The sequence below is a fragment of the Eschrichtius robustus genome, chromosome 5 (genome assembly GCF_028021215.1).
Source record: "Eschrichtius robustus isolate mEscRob2 chromosome 5, mEscRob2.pri, whole genome shotgun sequence".
Taxonomy (NCBI): domain Eukaryota; kingdom Metazoa; phylum Chordata; class Mammalia; order Artiodactyla; family Eschrichtiidae; genus Eschrichtius; species Eschrichtius robustus.
In genome coordinates this window covers 70,535,024-70,557,465 of record NC_090828.1, presented here as the reverse complement: position 1 = coordinate 70,557,465, position 22,442 = coordinate 70,535,024, and the positions used below count along the sequence as shown (strand labels likewise).

Below are 22,442 nucleotides of genomic sequence, written 5' to 3'. Positions count from 1 at the left end.
TCTTGTTTGACTCCTTTATAGCATATAAACTGGTAACTGAACCCATCTTAAAACTCCTTTCCTTTGGTTTCTTTTAAAATTTTTTAAATTGTGAAATGAAGCATACATCCAGAAAAGTGCAGAAAGCTTAAGTACAAAGTTTAATAAACATTTTTAAAGCAAAAACTTGTATTATGAAACAGAACATTTTTAGCACCCCAGAAGCTCCTCATGTACCTCTCCCCAGTCACAATGCCTATTCTTCTTTATGCCAGAAATAACAAATATTCTGACTTTTGTATCGAGTATGCATGCTGTGTATGCATCCTTGAACAATGTATTTTAGTTATTCTATTTTTAAATCTTTATAAAGGGAATTATATATTTTTTGCTCAATATTATGTTTGTGAATATATATATATGTATGTATGTATGTATGTATGTATGTATCACATCTCTAGCCATTCATCTGTTGATGGACACTTAGGTTGCTTCCATATCTTGGCAATTGTAAGTAATGCTGGTTATTTTTCTTTCAAGTTTTTCTGTATATATTTTAGATTGTCCAAATTCTGTTACAATAATGATATTGGAAATTTGCAATTTTGTCGAGTATATAGATTAATACATGTCTGTTTGGGGGGATGGGTTCACATATTCTCACTGATTCTAATACATATGTCTAGAGGACACCCAGAGCAATATATCACACTGTGAAGGCCACTTTTTACGTAAGTTGGAAAGGCTGAAACCTGCTGATTTGTAAGAATAAAATAATGTCTTATTCATATTTGTATCCCTGATACCCAGCACAGTACCACTCAATAAGTTGTTCATTTCAGTAAACATTTGTTAGGCATCTGCTGTATGCCAGGCACTGTGCAAAGTGCTAAAGATACAAAATGACTAACACATGGGCCTTCCCTAAGGAAGATTCATAAGAAAACTACTTGTAAGCAAACAACTACAGTCAAGAGTTATTGTGCTTTGGTGTATATGATTAAGCACTAGAGGATCCTAAGCAGGAAAATGGTCATCTGTATTTAGACTGAGGAGGTATGCAAAATTTCATAGATCGCATAATCCTTGAACTGAGACTTGGGAGGTGAGTTAGGTATGCATCAGATAATCAGGAAAGACAAAGATATTTCATATAGTTGGAAGAATAAGAGCAGCACTGAGTAAAAGAGAGACTTGAGAACACCTGGCAATTCAGGAATGAAAGGGCACACACTGGCTTACAGTATGTGTGGCAGAGTGGATTTAGAAGCCTGCCTGGAGAAATAGGCAGATGTCAGATATTGTTTGGCTTTATAGAGTAAAAAACTTTATCATATAGGCAACAGAAAGCAATGAATGAGTTTAAAGCAGGGAAGTAATGTAGGCAGATTTGCATTTTGGAAAAAAAAAGCCATCAATATTCAGGATGGATTAAGTGGGACAAGAATGGAATTAGAAAAGATAATGCTAGGGAGAATGTTCTAATAGTCCTGGTGAGACATGAGGGTCCAAATTAAGACAGCAGCACTAGGGATATTGAAGAGAGCATGGATTCAAGAGACGTAAAAGAGGACCTAGTGACAAATTGGATGTGCTTTGAGATGACTGGATAGATGATGCATTTACTGAGATAGATGATAGATACTTGGGGGACAAAGAAAAGGATGAGTTCCATGGACATGTTGACTTTGACATGCCTGTGGGAAAGATGTTTAGGTAAATATGTCTAATAGGTGGATGGATGGATATATAAGTCTGCAGTCTAAGAAAAAGATCTGGTGTCAAGTCCTAGGGATCCCAATCTTGAATGAATAAACAGAAGAAAAGCCAGAAAAGGAAACAAATATGAGAAGAAAAAAAAAAGGAGGAGGAGGAGGAAGACCAAGAGAAATTTAAATCATAGAGAAAAGAATGGTCAATGATATTAAGTGCCACAGAAAGAAACAGTAGAGCTGAAAAAAACTCCCACGGGATTTGGCATTACTAGGACCTTGGTGAAATCTGTTTTATTAGAGATAGTGATTGTTTCACAGAGTTAACCGTGAAGGGAAGGGAACTGGTGAGATAACTAGTTAGTTGAGTGTAAGGAGAAAATAGAACGAAAAAAAAATGTTAATGAAAAAAGTATAATTATAAACTATGGGGAATAGACACAGAGAGATTATTATGATAGCTAATAAATTAATGGTGGTTATAAAATATAGTATAACCAAATAATTAGTATTGTAGATGTTTATGATAGACCCGTGTACCAAAGTACAGTGCCAAGCCCCAAGTTTATCACATTATAAATACTCAAAAACTATTTCCTGAATTGAATTGGATTGGGTTTCCCTTAACATGTAAATAATCATCTTCTGCGCCTTAGAATAATTTAGAGTTTAATTTGTGTATTTACTTCTGATGAAGGTCATCGGACACTATTTATTGGAGTTCACGTGCCCCTGGGAGGAAGAAAAAGCCATCGACGTCACAGGCATCGTGGTCATAAACACAGGAAGAGAGACAGAGAGAGAGATTCGGGACTAGAGGATGGCAGAGAGTCACCTTCCTTTGGTAAGAATCTGTCTCTTTGTTTTACTTAAATTTATGATTGTAATATTATACTTGTTTGTACAATCCATAATTAGCAGTAATACCTCACTCATAAAGTTGTTTATACGTTTATAAAAGATTTGGGCAGATACCTCACTCATAAAGTTGTTTATAACTTTATAAAAGATTTGGGCAGATTGGGGAGAAGTGGGAGAGAGAATGTTTAATCTTTATTTCTCTCTTGTGCATCTGCTTTGTGAAGGTGAGGATTGGCGTAGTTTTGTGATGGAGGAAATACACTTAAGTAGTAGAACTTAGTTGTATTAACCCTTGATAATTTGTACACATAATAGTCATTGCTCTAAGTAGTTTGAAAATCCAAGGGGAAATGCCTCTATTAAGTTGCCAGTTACACTATTGTTGATGCTCCCCAAATTTCACTCTTAGGATGTGAACTTTCTACTGTTTTGAATATTCTTCTTTTAAAAGTATACAATTGACCCTTGAACAACACAGTTTTGAGCTGGGAAGGTCTACTTATACATGAATTTTTTTCAATAGTAAATACTACAGCACTACATTATCCATGGTTGGTTGAATCCATGGATGTGGAACCGGATACAACTGACTATAAATTATACATGGATTTTCAACTGTGAGGAGGGTCAGTGCCCCTAATCCCCACATTGTTCAAGGGTCAACTATGTATAGAATATCAAAGTACAGTGATATGGCAGTTGTTAACAATTCCTGAGTGCCATGAGAGCCTATGTACATGACATAATTAAGAACCTGACTTTCAGTTTCCTGACCTTCCCACGTCCTATGACCTCCTTCACTGCACCTTGTTCACTTACTCATTCATTTTGTTCTCTGACCACAGCTTCACTCCTTACGTGCTTGTTCAACTACTTGACCTCTCTACTTTTTTTTCTATCCATGTTATCTTTATTTCCTGATCCTATTCTGATTTCATAGCCTGTAATTTTAGTAGTACTTTTGCTAATATTCTAAATGCCTTAATTTCCCTGTTTTAGTTTTATTCATACTTTCACCCCCATTTTAAAAACCAGATTTATGTTAGGTTCTTCCATGTCCCTACTTTCTCCCTGCCTTTCCAAGTAGGCATGCTCTTCAGGACATAGTCATTCAACAGGGCAGGTTGTAACCATTGAAGTTCATTACTCAAGTAGGAATTCCCTGGCAGTCCAGTGGTTAGGACTTGGCACTTTCACTCCCAGGGCCGGGTTCGATCCCTGGTCAGGGAACTAAGATCCCTCAAGCCTCATGTTGTGGCCAAGAAAGAAAAAAAAAAACCCCAAAAGTAAATAAATAAATTCATTACTCAAGGGGACCTTCAACACCTCCTCCCAATTCTATTGAATGTTTTCAATTTTTGAAATAAGTATTTTTCAATCTTCTTCACCATTCTCCAACACCCCCCTTTTCACGGTCACCTAGCAGATGCTTTCTACTTCAAAAGGAAAATATGTCACCAGAAAGAATTAACTCAACTTCCCTCCTATGAAACATACAAACATAAACATATACCTACATCTGCAACTGTTTTTTCCTCATAATGCAATAAGGAAGTTTTCTTTTCAATTATGTTTATCTCCTATTCCCTCCCACCTTGAAATTTACACAATTTATAATCTAGTTGACTTCTTCTTCTCAACTGGATTATTCTCATCGTCTATCCTTGCAGCTGCCTCAAACCCACATTTCCCCATTCAGTTGTATTCAGATATAAGGTAAGTTAGCATATGAAGTTTGGGTGAACAATTTTATTTTTAATACTCCATAGATATTGCTTTATTTAATATCTGGTTTTGCCAAGTATTGAAGAAAAATTTGTCTCTCTGTTTTTTCTTTTTTTAAGTTTATGTCTTTTAAGCTTGAATGCTTATAGACATTTTTTTGTGTCCCTTTTTTTAAGAAAACTTGCTAAGATAGACCTTATGGTGAGTACGTTAAAAAGCATTTCCAGTCTGCATACACTGATATTTTTCCACTGAGAGAATATTTTCCTGTCTTATCTGATTCTGTTCCACTTACTTTGGTCTCTTCTTTGTGAATTATATCTGCATGTTGGATTTATGATATCTGCTTGTTGTCCTTTTTTTGGTAGCTTAAAGTTAGTCTGTCATTATTCATTTGATTATCTGCAGTATCGGTTCTGCATTTTACTACTTCTATTAGGGGTTTTGATTTTGCTGTTGCATCTTTAGTTTTCTTAAATTTCTTTCTTATCTCATCTGATTTTCTTTACATTTCCTCCTGTCCTTTCCTAATTAGTATTTTTTTTTCCTGCTTGATAAAGTCTGTGTTTTTAGTCTATTGATGATTCCCACTATTTCTGGACATTTTCTTTTGATTCTGAAGTAGATAATTTTCAGAGGTATGATCTTCTTTTGGGCCATCAAGATTATTTTGACTTTCCGTTGATTTATAGTATTTTTACAGGCTGCCAGTTTTTTTATTTTTACTCACCTTTTTCCAAGGCAAAATATATCCATACTATGTATGTCCAGCTATATCCTAAGGTGGCTTAGAGAGGCACTGCCATTAGTGTGCTCTTTGTCTCCATCGCTGTGTATAGTTATGGGCATCAAACTTCCCCAAACACCATGTACTTCTGCCAGAGGTAGAATGATTGATGGGAGTGTGTAAAGAAAAGTACTCTGGGTATCCTGCACCAGCATGATAGAAGGATGGTCATCTCTGAGTCAGTGGGCAGAAGGGGAGGTGTGAAAGTGTCCCCCACGTTTTCAGGGTTTTTTGCTTCATGAAGTTGAGTCTGGGAGTATAACAAAGAGACAACTGGGTAGACTTCTCTTACTCCAGTTTCATCTGTTTATAGTTAGGAGAGACTCCCTCTTAGACTCTGGGAATGGAATATCTGTTGGAATAAGCTTTAATGGTTACTCTGAGTTTCTTAAATACTTCTAGTATTTGAGAAAATAAGCAACATTCACATTAACTTAGAAATATTTAGTAAACAAACAAAATAAGCTTGTTCCCTCTGCCTCTGTCATGTTATTCTTTTTTCCATAGCTGGATACATTATGTCAGTTTTTCTAGAACAGTGGTTCTCAACCTTGCCTACACCTGGGAGATTTAAAAACATTTTGATGGCCAAATCCCATACCAGTCAGAATCTCTGTGGGTGGGACCCAAGCACAGGTATTTTTAAAAAGTACCCCAGGTGATTCAACTGTGCAACCAAGGTTGAGATCCAGTGTTCTAGAAACTTTGCTATTCAGAGTGTGGTCCATCACAATGCTATGAGACTAGTTATCAGTTACAGGAAAAAAACTGTAAAAAATACAAACACATGGAGTCTAAACAATACGCTACTAAATAGCCAAGAGATCACTGAAGAAATCAAAGAGGAAATCAAAAAAATCTAGAAACAAATGACAATGAAAACACGATGACCCAAAACCTATGGGATGCAGCGAAAGCAGTTTAAGAGGGAAGTTTATAGCAATACAATCCTACCTCAAGAAACAAGAAACATCTCAAATAAACAACCTAACTGTACATCTAAAGCAGTTAGAGAAAGAACAACAAAAAACCCTAGAATTAGCAGAAAGAACGAAATCATAAAGATCAGATCAGAAATAAATGAAAAAGATATGAAGGAAACAATAGCAAAGATCAATAAAACTAAAAGCTGGGTCTTTGAGAAGATAAACAAAATCGATAAACCGTTAGCCAGGCTCATCAAGAAAAAAAGGAAGAAGACTCAAATCGACAGAATTAGAAATGAAAAAGGAGAAGTAACAACTGACACTGCAGGAATAGAAAGGATCATGAGAGATTACTATAAGCAACTGTACACCAATAAAATGGACAACCTGGAAGAAATGGACAAATTCTTAGAAAAGTGCAACCTTCTGAGTCTGAAACAGGAGGAAATAGAAAATATAAACAGACCAATCACAAGCACTGAAATTGAAACTGTGATTGATTAAAAATCTTCCAACAAACAAAAGCCCAGGACCAGATGGCTTCACAGGTGAATTCTATCAAAAATTTAGAGAAGAGCTAAAACCTATCCTTCGCAAACTTCCAAAATATAGCAGAGGGAGGAACACTCCCACACTCATTCTATGAGGCTACCATCACCCTGATACCAAAACCAGACAAAGATGTCACACACAAAAAATTACAGGCCAATATCACCGATGAACATAGATGCAAAAATCCTCAACAAAATACTAGCAGACAGAATCCAACAGCACATTAAAAGGATCATACACCATGATCAAGTGGGATTTACCCCAGGAATGCAAGGATTCTTCAATATACGCAAATCAATCAATGTGATACACCATATTAACAAATTGAAGGATAAAAACCATATTATAATCTCAATAGATGCAGAAAAATCTTTTGACAAAATTCAACACCCATATATGATAAAAACTCTCCAGGCATAGAGGGAACCTACCTCAACATAATAAAGGCCATATATGACAAACCCACAGACAACATTGTTCTCCATGGTGAAAAACTGAAACCATTTCCTCTAAGATCAGGAACAAGACAAGGTTGCCCACTCTCACCACGATTATTCAACATAGTTTTGGAAGTTTTAACCACAGCAATCAGAGAAGAAAAAGAAAAGGAATCCAAATAAGAAAAGAAGAAGTAAAGCTGTCACTGTTTGCAGATGACATGATACTATACATAGAGAATCCTAAAGATGCCACCAGAAAACTACTAGAGCTAATCAATGAATTTGGTAAAGTATCAGGATACAAAACTGATGCACAGAAATCTCGTGCATTCTTATACACTAACTACAAAAACTCTGAAAGAGAAATTAAGGAAACATTTCCCATTTACCACTACAACAAAAATAATAAAATACCTAGGAATAAACCTACCTAAGGAGGCAAAAGACCTGTATGAAGAAAACTGTAAGACACTGATGAAAGAAATTAAAGATGATACAAACAGATGGATAGATAAACCATGTTCTTGGATTAGAAGAATGAACATTGTGAAAATGACGATACTACCCAAAGCAATCTACAGATTCAATACAATCCCTATCAAATTACCAATGGCATTTTTCACAGAACTAGAACAAAAATTTCACCATTTGTTTGGAAGCACAAAAGACCCCAAATAGACAAAGCAATCTTGAGAAAGAAAAACGGAGCTGGAGGAATCAGGCTGCCTGACTTCAGACTATACTATAATGCTACAGTAATCAAGACAGTATGTTGATTTTGTGCCAGTAGGCACAAAAACAGAAATATAGATCAATGGAACAGGATAGAAAGCCCAAAGATAAAACCATGCACATATGGTCACCTTATTTTTGATAAAGGGGGCAAGAATATACAATGGAGAAAAGACAGCCTCTTCAATAAGTGGTGCTGGGAAAACTGGACAGCTACATGTAAAAGAATGAAATTAGAACACTCCCTGACACCATACAGAAAAATAAACTCAAAATGGATTAAAGACCTAAATATAAGGCCAGACACTATAAAACTCTTAGAGGAAAACATAGGCAGAACACTCTATGACATAAATCACAGCAAGAGCCTTTTTCACCCACCTCTTAGATAAATGGAAATAAAAACAAAATAAACAAATGAGACCTAAGGAAACTTAAAAGCTTTTGCACAGCAAAGTAAACCATAAATAAGACGAAAAGACAACCCTCAGAATGGGAGAAAATATTTGCAAACGAAGCAACTGACAAAGGATTAATCTCCAAAATATACAAGCAGCTCATGCAGCTCAATATCAAAAAAACAAACAACCCAATCCAAAAATGGGCCAAAGACCTAAATAGACATTTCTCCAAAGATGATTTACAGATTGCCAACAAACACATGAAAGGATGCTCAACATCACTAATCATTACAGAAATGCAAGTCAAAACTGCAATGAGGTATCACCTCACACCGGTCAGAATGGCCTTCATCAAAAAATCTACAAACAAGACATGCTGGAGAGGGTGTGGAGAAGAGGGAACCCTCTTGCACTATTGGTGGGAATGTAAATCAATACAGCCACTATGGAGAACAGTATGGAGGGTCCTTAAAAAACTAAAAATAGAACTACTGTACGACCCAGAAATCCCACTACTCAGCATATACCCTGTGAAAACCATAATTCCAAAAGAGTCATGTACCACAGTGTTCATTGCAGCTCTATTTACAATAGCCAGGACATGGAAGCAACCTAAGTGTCCATCGACAGATGAATGGCTAAAGAAGATGTGGCACATATATACGATGGAATATTACTCAGCCATAAAAAGAAATGAATTTGAGTTATTTGTAGTGAGGTGGATGGACCTAGAGTCTGTCATACAGAGTGAAGTGAAAGAGAAAAACAAATACTGTATGCTAACACATATATATGGATTCTAAAAAAAAAAGTGGTTCTGACGAACCTAGGGGCAGGACAGGAATAAAGATGCAGAAGTAGAGAATGGGCTTGAAGGCACAGGGAGGAGGAAGGGTAAGCTGGGATGAAGTGAGAGAATAGCATGGACATATATACACTACCAAATGTAAAATAGATAGCTAGTGGGAAGCAGCCGCATAGCACAGGGAGATCAGCTCGGTGCTTTGTGACCACCTAGAGGGGTGGGATAGGGAAGGTGGGAGGGAGACGCAAGAGGGAGGGCATATGGGGATATGTGTATACATATAGCTGATTCACTTTGTTATACAGCAGAAACTAACACAACATTGTAAAACAATGATACTCCAATAAAGACGTTTAAAAAAATGAAAGACACCGGAGCAGGAATAGCACAAATACCTCTTATGGTTGGACTCAAGTAGCAGAAGTGGGAGAAGTGGCTGGACTAAAACAAAAGGGAGTGGTAAGGATATGATGAATGAGGGTGCAAACTGTGTAATTGCATTCATGGTCAAAAACATTTATACTACTGCTCTTTATAAAGAAAATAGTTCAGAGTCAGCTGGAAGGCTGGGACTCAATAACAAGGGTAGAAGAAAAGAGAATTTTAAAATGCACTTATCGAATAAAGAATGTTAAATATTAAAAAGAAAAAAAGTGTGGTCCATGAGCCAGCAATATTAGCATCACATTTGAGCTTGTTAGAAATACAGAATCTCAGGCCCCATCCCAGACTTCTTGAATCACCATCTGTGTATTAACAATAACTTTTGGTAACTTATATGCACATTAAAATTGGGCAAACTCTAGAATATTGCTTGTCAACTCTTGTTGCATGTTAGACTCATCTGAGGAGATTTTAAAAAATATTGATGCTCAAAGGTTTTTATTTAATTAATCTTGGGTGTTTTCCTAGGTCGTGGTATTTTTAAAAAGTATCCCAGGTGATTTAATATCCAGCTAGAATCAAGAGCCATTGATCTATCTTAAGAAAGTCCTGCCTCTTTATTTGGGAAACTTGGCAATAAGCCAGGTAGCCCAGATTCTCCCACTGATGTGTCAGCCACTATTTTTGGATGCCACCTATTCCTTCCTCCACCAACCATCTGAGTATCTTTATTGCCATTTAGACCTAAGATCTGTTTTATCAGGGACAAAGGTTTGGCACCCTAGTGGTCGCTAAGCAGTAGAACCTCCTATATTTCACTTTTTAAAGTTCCTTTAGGACTAATAATCTGCCTTTATTCCTATTCCACAGTCAGTTTAAGTGCCTTGATAATCAAGTACTCATTTACATGCTGACACTGAAACCATGTTATGAACACCATCCCACTTGATTTGGGCTTTGATACTGAGCATAGAGTGAATATATGAGATTACTATGCTGAAGCCTTCAAAGAAGATTTCTGACTACTTAAGAAATACTTATTTTACTTGGAAAGATTTCAAGGAAAATCTTTGGAAGACATTTCTACAGGTGCTTTAAAATTATAAAGAATTCAACTTCCAAAGAGGTATGAGATAGAGGAGAATGTAAGGAAGCATCAGGTTCCTCTGCTGGGATCCTGGAGCTTTTATATTGTAAATTGGAGTATGGGTTTATGAAGACACGGAATAATTTGGACCCATATTTCTGGAGCAAGGATCAATTTAACAAAAAGATTTTAGTGTAAATGTTTGAATTTTGGCACTCAAAAATGTTGTCATTCCAATATACGAGAAACAGCCACAGAATCCCACTTTATTATATAACCCAATCATGTAAGGCAGTGTTGTTAGGAACCTGGTTGTATCAGTGCTGCATCCAGGGAAAACTGAACAGGCCTTACTGTAGCCAAAGAGATTATGCTCATGTTACAGGCCTGCAATGGCTGGGTTTAGTCCACCAGATCCCATGGTTGGAATGTGATTTCTAGGTGAGTCCAAAGATAGACCCAGCTTTTTGACTGTGTCGTAATGGTGGTGGTGATACTTTGATTATACAAAACTTCTGATGCCTGCAAATAAGTTCAACCTACTTTTGTTACTGCACTTAACACAATTGTTTGTATAAGATTGTGATGATTAATTTTTCTTCCTACTGTAATCAATTCCCTGATGACAGAGTACTGCTAAAACTTTGCATCTTGTTATTTTTAATATTGTCTTTCATTCACCTTATATAATTTTAAATTATATTTTCAACCAGGAACATGGTTGAGTTGTTTAAAAATAAGTTTGAAGCATTAGCTTGAAGTCAGTGAAAATATAAAAGATAATGAGAGAAATTCAGAACACTTGAATGTTAATTTGCTCCTCAGCCTCCCAACAAAGAATGTAACAGGAGAGATGACAAGAGTGTATAAATTATAATTAATCTATAAGCACTAGAAATAAATCTTAAAGACATCTACTTTACTAAATGCTTATTTAAAATATGGTACTCAAAGGTACTGTATAAATTAGCGCACCCCTTGAATTAGACCTGGGATTTTTCCATTCTTAGATGCTAAATTGTGTACACATTTTAGGAAGAATGAAGCAAATACAGAAAACATAACTTCAAATCTGTTTATTGATGGCAATAGCGTCTTGTTCCTATTTAACTCCCAATTGGCTGATATATAAGAATATCAATGAGTTTTTTAAAAAATTATTTTATGTAAAGTATAACACAAGTATTTATGAATGTTAAAACATAGAAACATAAGCGTACAACTCAATGATTTATGACAAAGAAACATCTGTGTAAATATTGTCTTGGCTAGCACTCCAGAAACCCCCTTTGTCCTCCCTCCCAGTCACTACTCTCTCCCTTCTCCCCAAAAGGATCTCTAATCTGTCTTCTTACATTGGGTGTTTTGCCTGTTTTTGAACTTTTTATAAACGAAGTCATACAGGAGGTATTTGTGTCTCTGTTGTTCAACATTGTGTTGTTAGTGGGATTCACCAATGTTTTTAGCTGTAGCTTTGGTTTATTCATTTTCGTTATTGTACAGTGCTCATTTGTTTGTATATACCATGCATTCTACTATTAATGAAAATTTAGGTTATTTAATTTTTGGAGATACTATGAAGAACAGTGCTGTGAACATTTTTGTATATGTCTCTTGGTGCACATATGCATTTCTCTACCTAGGAATGAAATTATTTGTTGCTGAGTCATAGGATATGTGTATTTCAACTTTAGTAGATAATGCCAAACAGTTTCCAAAACAGGGTACGTATTAACACTTTCACCAGCAAAGTGTGAGAGCATATGTTGTTTTACATTCTAACTACCACTTGACAATTTCATTCTATTAACATTAACCATCTAATGAGGGGCATAATGGTATGTCATTATCTTAATTTGCGTTTCTTGATTACCAGTGAGGTAGTGTAAATTTGCATGTGCTTTTTTGGCCATTTGGATAGCCTCTTCTATGAAGTGCCTATTCAGGTCTTATGCTTGTTTTTTTTTTTTTTTTTTAATTGGATCATTTATTCTTTTTGATTTGTAGAAGTTCTTTATATATTATGGACATAAGTCTTTTGTTGGTTTTTCGTGTTTCAATTATCTCACATTTGTGGCTTATCTTTTCACTCTTTTAATGGTGTCTTTTGATGTATCTACAAATTCCAGAAGAAGATACTAAGAGGCTGAGACCCTTATTCCCTAGTGCAGCTTTCTCCACACTGTAATTTATTTCCATTATATATTTTACTAAATACAGAAACAGAACCTTATCTTAATCTATCATAGTCTTAGCTACAGTTTGTATTACAATGATCTATGTTTTCAGTGGCTATCTTAAAAATAAATAAAATACCTATCAACATAGGAGAAATATTTATGCTTAGAAAAATTCTTTCTGATTGTGATATTACTATAATTTACATGATTTATGTCATACAATTTTAAGTTGCATAGATATTTAAAAAGTCATTGAATAACACATTTTGAATATTTGCTGTATTGAAACATAATCTGAGCCTCTCTTTAAGACATTAAAATTATGTTGACGGGATGATCATAAAAAGACTTTTGTGAGCATAACCTAATACCTATAAAATCATTTCTACTCTAAAGAATGAAAAGCCAGATACACGGAGTCATATGTTGTTTAAAACCCAAATAAACTACCTCTTGTCCATGAATAGATTATCCTACTTTAATAAATTATTATTTCCTATGCTGTTATCATTGTGTCTTCGAGAAGTCTTTTAAACATATGATGCCCTACCTCAGACTTTCAAATCCTCTTTATTCATAACTATGAGGGTCTTATTTCTTCATGTTTATTTAATGACTATGTTGTGATGAGTGATCCTCATGCTTTATTAGGGGAAATACTAATAAGTCTTAAATGCAAGCTTCCTGCACATAGTACTTGAGTTTGGGGGGTTGGATGCATGGTAAGTTTTATAGATACCCAGATTACTGATGCAGAGTAAACTGAAATAAGTCATTGAAAACAGTGATGAGAGAAATTGTTTCAAAAGCATGAGAAACGTAATACCAATGTTGAGGCAAGGCTACTCTGGGATTTGGTTTCTGACAAGTGAGTGAGTAGTTAGAATAGGCTGTCATGAAACACAAAACTGCTATGTCTGGTCACACTGGGTAGGTCTAATAGAAAAATTTAATTGATTTCTTAGTGTAACTCTAAAATTGCAACTTATGCTCTTTTTTACGGCTGTTTGAAGCACTGACTTTATTTATTTTTAATTTTTTTTTTTTTTTTTTTTTTTTGTCCAGAAGAACCAGCCACAGAGGTAACAGGATGTCAAGAAGCATTTCATTTGACTCTGATGTGATTGGGTTTAGTATATATTACTATCACCCAGATAGTATACTTTTAGGAAAAATATAATACTAGCTTCTTATTTCAGATAAATTAAATCATAAGTGTATATGCTGCACTGTGATTTCCTTAAGTACATTTGATATTTATGGAAATCTGTCAGTCTCATTTCAAAATGAACATTCGTGTTACATCTAAGAAATTGGCATATTCTTTTGAAGAGGTTGTTAAGCAGGAGACTTGGCTATTGACTCAATTCTTATTCATTTTGCTATAAAATTTAGTTTGACAAATTTCTTAAAATATTTGGCAATAAACCATATCTCATATATTAACATTCTAAAAGAGAAATGCTTTACTAATGCCTGCAGCAAATATGCTATATAAAAGTAGTTTCTTTTTCCTTTCTTATAATTTCTTGAATATATGTAATCATATATAAGATATAGTGCTGCACATTGGTGGGAATAATTAAACAATTTAAAAACTGAGATGCCCTGTATTTTAAGACTTTATTTTTTGGCCCAGAGATAAACCCACGCACATGTGGTCACCTTATCTTTGATAAAGGAGGCAAGAATATACAATGGAGAAAAGACAGCCTCTTCAATAAGCGGTACTGGGACAACTGGACAGCTACATGTAAAAGAATGAAATTAGAACACTCCCTAACACTGTACACAAAAATAAACTCAAAGTGGATTAAAGACCTAAATGTAAGGCCAGACACTATAATCCTCTTAGAGGAAAACATAGGCAGAACACTCTATGACATAAATCACAACAAGATCCTTTTTCACCTACCTCCTAGGGAAATGGAAATAAAAACAAAAATAAACAAATGGGACCTAATGAAACTTAAAAGCTTTTACACAGCAAAAGAAATCATAAACAAGACGAAAAGACAACCCTCAGAATGGGAGAAAATATGTGCAAACGAAGCAACTGACAAAGGATTAATCTCCAAAATATACAAGCAGCTCATGCAGCTCAATATCAAAAAAACAAACAACCCAATCCAAAAATGGGCAGAAGACCTAAATAGACATTTCTCCAAAGAAGATATACAGATTGCCAACAAACACATGAAAGGATGCTCAACAACAGTACTCATCAGAGAAATGCAAATCAAAACTACAATGAGGTATTACCTCACACCGGTCAGAATGTCCATCATCAAAAAATCTACGAACAAGAAATGCTGGTGTGGAGAAAAGGGAACCCTCTTGCACTGTTGGTAGGAATGCAAATTGATACAGCCAATATGGAGAACAGTATGGAGATTCCTTAAAGAACTAAAACTAGAACTACCATATGACCCAGCAATCCCACTACTGGGCATATACCCTGAGAAACCATAATTCAAAAAGAGTCATGTACCACAACGTTCATTGCAACTCTGTTTACAATAGCCAGGCCATGGAAGCAACCTAAGTGTCCATCAACAGATGAATGGATAAAGAAGATGTGGCACATATATACAATGGAATGTTACTCAGCCATAAAAAGAAACGAAACTGAGTTATTTGTAGTGAGGTGGATGGACCTAGAGACTGTCATACAGAGTGAAGTAAGTCAGAAAGAGAAAAACAAATACTGTGTGCTGAAACATATGTATGGAATCTAAAAAAAGGTTCTGAATAACCTAGGGGCAGGACAGGAATAAAGACACAGAAGTAGAGAATGGACTTGAGGACACAGCGTGGGCGAGGGTAAGCTGGGACGAAGTGAGAGAGTGGCATGGACATATATACACTACCAAATGTAAAACCGACAGCTAGTGGGAATCAGCCGCATAGCACAGGGAGATCAGCTCGGTGCTTTGTGACCACATAGAGGGGTGGGATAGGGAGGGTGGGAGGGAGACACAAGAGGGAGGAGATATGGGGATATATGTATACGTATAGCTGATTCACTTTGTTAATACAGCAGAAACTAACACACCATTGTAAAGCAATTATACTCCAATAAAGATGTTAAAAAAAAGACTTTATTTTTTAGAGCAGTTTTAGGTTTACATGAAAATTGACAGGAAGGTACAGAGATTTCCCATATACTCCTTGGCTCCACACAGGTATAGCCACCCCTATTATTAACATCACTCACCAGAATGGTACATATTTTTTACCAAGGATGAACTTACATGGACACACCATAATCATGCACAAAACCATAGTTTACCTTAGGGCTCACTCTTGGTGTTGTATGTTCTATAGGTTTGGACAAATGTATAATGACATATATCTGTCATTATAATATCATACAGAGTATTTAAAATCCTGTGTTCTCAGCCTATTCATCCCACTCCCACCCCCAACAACCACTGATCTTTTTACTCTCTCCATAGTTCTCCAGAATGTCATATAGTTGAAATCATACAGTATGTAGCCTTTTGAGATCAGCTCCTTTCACTTACTAATATACATTTAAGATTTCTCCACGTCTTTTCATGGCTTACTATCTCATTTCTTTTTAGCGTTGAATAATATTTTATTGTCTGGGTGAATCATAGTAGATTTATCCATTCACCTACTGAAGGACATCTTGGTTTCTTCCAAGTTTTGGCAATTATGAATAAAGCTGCTGTAAACATCTGTGTGCAGCGTCTTTTGGTGGACATAAGTTTCAACTCCTTTGGGTAAATACCAAGGAGTGCAATGCTCTACCATATAGTAAAAGTATGTTTAGTTTTGTAAGAGACTGCTAAGCTCTCTTCCAAAGGAGTTATACCATTTTGCATTCCCAACAGCAGTGAAAGAGAGTTCCTGTTGTTTCACATCCTTGCCAGCATTTGGTGTGGTTAGTGTTCTGGATTTGGGGCATTTTAATAGGTGCATAATGGTATCTCATTGTTTTAATCTGCATTTCCCTGACAATATATGATGTGAAGCATCTTTTCATATGCTTATTTGTCATCTGTGTATCTTCTTTGGTGAGTTGCCTGTTAAAATCTTTGGCCCATTTTTTGATCAGGTTGTTAGTTTTGAGTTTGAAGGACTCATTTATGAATATGAAAGAACTATAATCATTTCTAGGATTCTTGTAACTTTTATATTGACTGAACACTACTTGTGGGATTTAATGATAAAGTAACTCTATTCTGGCTTGTACCATCCCTTTGTATTTACTCAGTGGATCTAATTGTTGTTCTGCTCCTGAATGAAAACTCTGATGGGTTCTCCAGCCTTTCTAGTCACTCGTAGGTAACTTGAAGTCCTCTAATAAGTAACTAAACTATTTAGTCTCATGTAATAGTGAAAACTTTGAACTTGCTTTAACTGTAAGGCCTTTTGCCTCCCTCTCTTGCCCAGGTGTGCTCCAGTTGAGAACAGAGAATGTAGGTGCTTTTTTCCCCTCCTACCCTGAACTTCTTCTCCTTCTTCCAGGTGCTCCATCATCTTTCTAACTCTAGTTTCTGATCCATTCAGATCTGGAGCATAGGAAGTGAAAAGAACTAAGTGGAATGGGGCAGGAAAGCTCTTACTTAGCTGGTAGTCTTACAAGCTGATGTCATACTCTCTAGGCTTAGCAAGAATTTAAATTGACTCATCTTCTTTTACCTGCACTCTCTCCTGCCTTATTACTTATTCTTCCTTATCCCCCAGGTATTCGGCTACAGTGATGGATTCCCCCTGCTAAAGTCTTGTAATTACGCCATGGCGGCCTCTTGGACAGCATCTAAGATGACCCCACGTTCCACATTCTCTCTGTCTTGCATATTCTCTCTCTCTCCCTGTCTCTCTGCTTCTCTCCGACTCTCTGTCTCACAGGTGCAGCCCATATATGATTCACAGAAGACGTGCACACACTCATTGCCCTGGTATATTCTGGAGTGCATGTTATTCACAGCAGCAATCTCAGCCATCAGCAGCTAGGCAGACTTTGTTTCTCAGGGAGGAATCATACCCCAGTCCGTTGCGGGGAGACATGTTAAATTCATGATTCCCTAGAGCACTACTCACTTGTCTTGAGGGAGAGGCAGACACCCTACTCCCCTCCTTTTGTAAGGGACTAAGGAAACTTGGGACTCACATTACAGCTTTCTTTGAAGAAATTCTTTCCAGAATGTATCTGCTATTTTCAACTTATGATCTTTTTATAGTCTTAGCATGGGTAAAGAGTTAGAGTTAAATAACTAGGTTTTTAGGAACATAGTTTGTAAATTCTGCATGTAGTCTCACGTCCCCTTTGGAGAGAAATACCTGTTGGTTCTTGGTGCTTCAGCTGAAATGTTCTTTTTATCAATCCATAACAAAATTAACTAATTAGCATTAATAATAAATATATTATTTCAATTATAAAATGAATTAAAATATAGGAATCCAAATGAATAGATTATATAGGACATTCAAATAATATGAGCAAAATTTTAAAGTTCAAATGAAGATGGAAAATAATACTGAGCTGCAAAGAGACTGGAGACATCAATTTGGAACAGAACCATTAAACTTGTCACCATTTCATGATTTCAGAAGATAATCTGAATATTGATTTATCTGAAATATAACAAGGATAAAGAAGAAGAAAAGCACTTATAATTCAGAAATGCAAAATGGTAAACATCTAGTGAATCTGCTTTCTTGATCTAAATGTCATTGTGTATGAGGCCTGTGGTTTTCGTGACAGTAAGATCATATATGTAAAAGGGAATTTTCCAATTCACTTCTGTCATTATACTTGTTCTGTTGTTATAAGAAGTATATTTCTCAACATATTTTTGACTATTCTCCAGAAAGGGCCTGAAAAATAGAGAACTTTTGGACAGGGCCTACAGAAAGGAGAGTATTTTCACTGATTATTAGGAAAAATGTATCTAAGACCCTGGTTAATTCATATGTGAGTAATGAAAGCAGTAGGAGTAACATAGCTAACAATGAAAAGATGAAAGTTTGCAAAGGAACTTGCTTATTTCCAGTTATGATTCTATTAGTGGCTTTCCTGAGATAACTTTGTAAGTTTGATTTTAACTAACCATTTGTTGAAAATATGGTCTGTATTCCAAAAGAAATATTGATAGTTTGTTTATTTCTGATTGTAAAAGTAATATACGGTCTCTGGCATTCCAGTGCTGTTGAACATTAAGCTGTCCAAATCCTCTCGCTCCTAGTTCGCCTCGTTGATTCTACAGCATCTGACATTACTGACTTCTTATTCTTCTTGAAATCCTTTTCTACCTTGACCCCTGTGGTACTACTCTCGCCATCAGATGTAAGCTTTATAAGGGCAGAGGGTTTTTTTCTGTTTATATCTGTCTAATTCACCTGACCAATGGAAGGTGCTCATTATATATATATATATTTTTTTAAATTAATTAATTAATTAATTGATTGATTTATCTTTTGGCTGTGTTGGGTCTTCGTTTCTGTGCGAGGGCTTTCTCCAGTTGCGGCAAGCGGGGGCCACTCTTCATCGCGGTGCGCGGGCCTCTCTTGTTGCGGAGCACAGGCTCCAGACGCGCAGGCTCAGTAGTTGTGGCTCACGGGCCCAGTTGCTCCGCGGCATGTGGGATCTTGCCAGACCAGGGCTCAAACCCGTGTCCCCTGCATTGGCAGACAGATTCTCAACCACTGCGCTACCAGGGAAGCCCCTATATATTTGTTTAATGTATAAATTCTTTTACATATCTACCTAATCCTCTTCTGATTTTTTTAACTCTTCCTCATCCTAAATCTTAAACCTTATTATTCCCCTGATGCTGAGTCTTCTCTCTCTATTCTTTCATTTTTGAGTCCTCATCCATTGTAATCAAATGACTTCTCTAGTTAAAGACAACCCATGTCTTTACCTCTGACCCTGTCGTCTTTTCCAGAATCAAATATCCACCTTTCCTGTGACCATCTTTATACGTTTGAACCATCATCACCTCAAACTCAGCATATCTAAAAGATGTCTCTTGTGCTCTCAGCCGACAATACTGGCTCCTCATTCTGACAACCCTTTTTTTCCCCGAGTTTTATTGAAAAATAATTGACATACCTCACTGTATAATTTTAAGGTGTATGGCATGATGGTTTGCTTTACATGTGTTGTGAAATGACTACCATGATAGGTTTAGTTAGCATTCATCATCTCATATAGATACAATAAAAAGAAAAGAAAAAAATGTCTCCTTGAGATGAGTACTCTTAGGATCTACCCAACAACTTTCCTGTATATCATACAGCAGTGTTAACTATAGTCATCATGTTGTACATTACATCCCTAGGACTTATTTATCTTATAACTGGAAGTTTATACCTTTTGACCATTTTCCTCCAGTTCCCCGCCTCCCTCCCTGCCAAAGCCGGTAAGCACAAATCTGATCCCTTTTTCCATGAGTTTGGTGTTTTTGTTTTGTTTTATTGTTTTGTTTCATCTTGTCTTTTTTTTTTTTATTTTTTTTTTTTAGATTCCACATGTAAGTGAGATCATATAGTATTTACCTTTCACTGTTTTATTTCACTTAGTGCCTTCAAGGCTTACCCGTGTTACAACCCTCTTTTAATTAACGGCACTGTTATTTTCTCATTCTCCGTGCTTCAATTCTAAACCTCTCTATTTTGACAGGCCTATATTTTCATTGTAACCATCCCCACTACCACTAGCATCAGCATCAGTCATCATTAATAATATTTATATAATGCTTTATAATTTGAAAAGTATTTTTGCATGCATAATTTCTTCTTTAGGGACTAGATCCTATCTCCTTCTAAGAGACTAATTCTGGCAGCTGGAAATATTTTCTATTTAAAGTATTTAATTTGCTATTGAACAGTAAGTTTTAAATGACAATTGAGATAAGTATAGCACGGAGAAGTATAGAGTGCTATGAGTTAAGATAACAGGTGCCTGACTTAATTATTGCATATGAGTGTGCTTATATGTGTGTTTGTGTTTTATGAGGCTGATTAGGTAGGCTTGCTGAAGCATATTACAGTGAAATAGATGCTGAAAGACATATAGGAGATCTAGAGGAAACAGTATGTGCGATGGCCCTGAAGTGGGAAGGAGCATGGTATTTTTAAAAATCTGAAAGAAGGCTAAGGTACCCAGAATGGAATTGCAAGGGAAAGAGTCGCAGAAGGTAAAGCTAATAACGTAGGCAGAGGCTAGGGCCCCATCACAAACATATATTGATACAGAAAGTATGACACTATATAATGTTTTATGTAATATGTATATTTTTCACTTTTGACTTCTGAAATCCTCCGTCGTGACTTAATTATAACCTAATCCTTTAAGTTACTGATTAATTGGTTTATTTTCACAAAGTATTTAATATTATAGATTTCAGTAATCACTGTTGCTTGTTACTGATTTACTCATTCTCTTGTGTTTTAAAAAATGTTTGAAAATACCAGATGTTTTACTGGAATAACATTGAATTTACAAGATGGTTTTCCACTATTGGGCTTTCCCATTAATATAAACTTATTCATTTATTTAGGTCTACTTTTACATCATTCAATAAAATTTTATAATTTTCATCACGAATGTATTGATTGAACAACACATTTCTCAGGTAACCCAGCAATCCTACTCCTAGGTATTTGCCCTAGAGAATAAAAACTTATGTTCACACAGAAACCTGTACAAGAATACTTATAGTACTTCTATTCATAATTGAAAAAATTGTAAACTAAATACCCTGCAGTAAGTGAATGGATAAGAAAACTATGGTACACTCCTGCAATGGACTATTACTCAGCAATAAAAAGAAGGAATTACTGATACATTCAGTGACACAGATAAATCTCAGAATCTCAAAGGCATTATGATAAGTGAATAACAACAGTCTTAAAAAGCTATACATTGTATGTTTCCATTTACATGGCATTCTGGAAAAGGCAGAACTATAGCAGTAGGGACCAGATTAGTGGTTGCCAGGGGTTAGGAGAGGGATAAGGTTGTGACTACAAAGAAGCATCACAAGGGAGTTCTTTGGTGAATTATATTCAGCACAGTTTTAGTATAAGTGAATTTTATCATAGTCTACTATTCATAGTCATGAATATTACCATAAAAGGTAGCATATGTGATGAAAGAAAATGAGTGTGTGTATAAGAGAGATGTAGAAATAGTTTCCATGATGTTATAAGTAATCCAAAATAATCATCACATTTGATTTTATCTTTGATAATATAGATACATTACATATTTACATTTTACATATTTATGATCCCGCATTATACTAGACTTAATATAATGCCAAATTTAGTCTTAATTTCCCGAGTCTACTCTGGCTGCGTGCTGCAGTGTGGGGGGCAGGGGAGAGGTGAGTTTGGAGTGGTGTTGAAGGCGGTGACCGGAACATTTTAAGCTCCGAGTCGTGATAATGCATGTCCATGTCTCTGATTTCCATAGACACCCCATCACAGCGGGTACAGTTTATTCTGGGAACTGAGGATGACGATGAGGAACACATCCCTCATGACCTTTTTACGGAACTGGATGAGATTTGCTGGCGTGAAGGTGAGGGTGCTGAATGGCGAGAAACAGCCAGGTGAGGATATTTTTTGTTGAAGGATGAAGGTATACTAAAGAATGTTCATGCTAGTAGAAAGAGAGATATCTAATGCCACAATTTTGCAAACATCCATCAGTGCTGCTGATTTCTGAAATTGCTCATCTGGCCTGGGCATATCCTATAACGGGATATGGGTCAGGATGAAACCTGAAGGCTGTAATTAGAGTAAACAGTGATGCAGAACCAGCAGCAGCCGCAGTCTTAAGCAGTAGCATAATTTGCGTGTCATCAGGAAAACAGTAGATATCTAACGG

At 36.0% G+C, this 22,442-nt stretch overlaps 1 protein-coding gene across 3 annotated transcripts in view; it reads left to right on the top strand.

The window, feature by feature from the left end:
• The window catches only part of SLC4A10 (solute carrier family 4 member 10), a 208,257-nt gene that overhangs the window by 44,345 nt on the left and 141,470 nt on the right, over positions 1–22,442 (top strand). For all 3 annotated transcript variants that reach the window (XM_068545005.1, XM_068545006.1, XM_068545004.1), the window contains exons 3-4: positions 2,389–2,535; positions 22,026–22,164. In XM_068545005.1, coding sequence (XP_068401106.1) covers positions 2,389–2,535; positions 22,026–22,164 — 286 coding nt within the window. The remainder of the gene's footprint in view (positions 1–2,388; positions 2,536–22,025; positions 22,165–22,442) is intronic.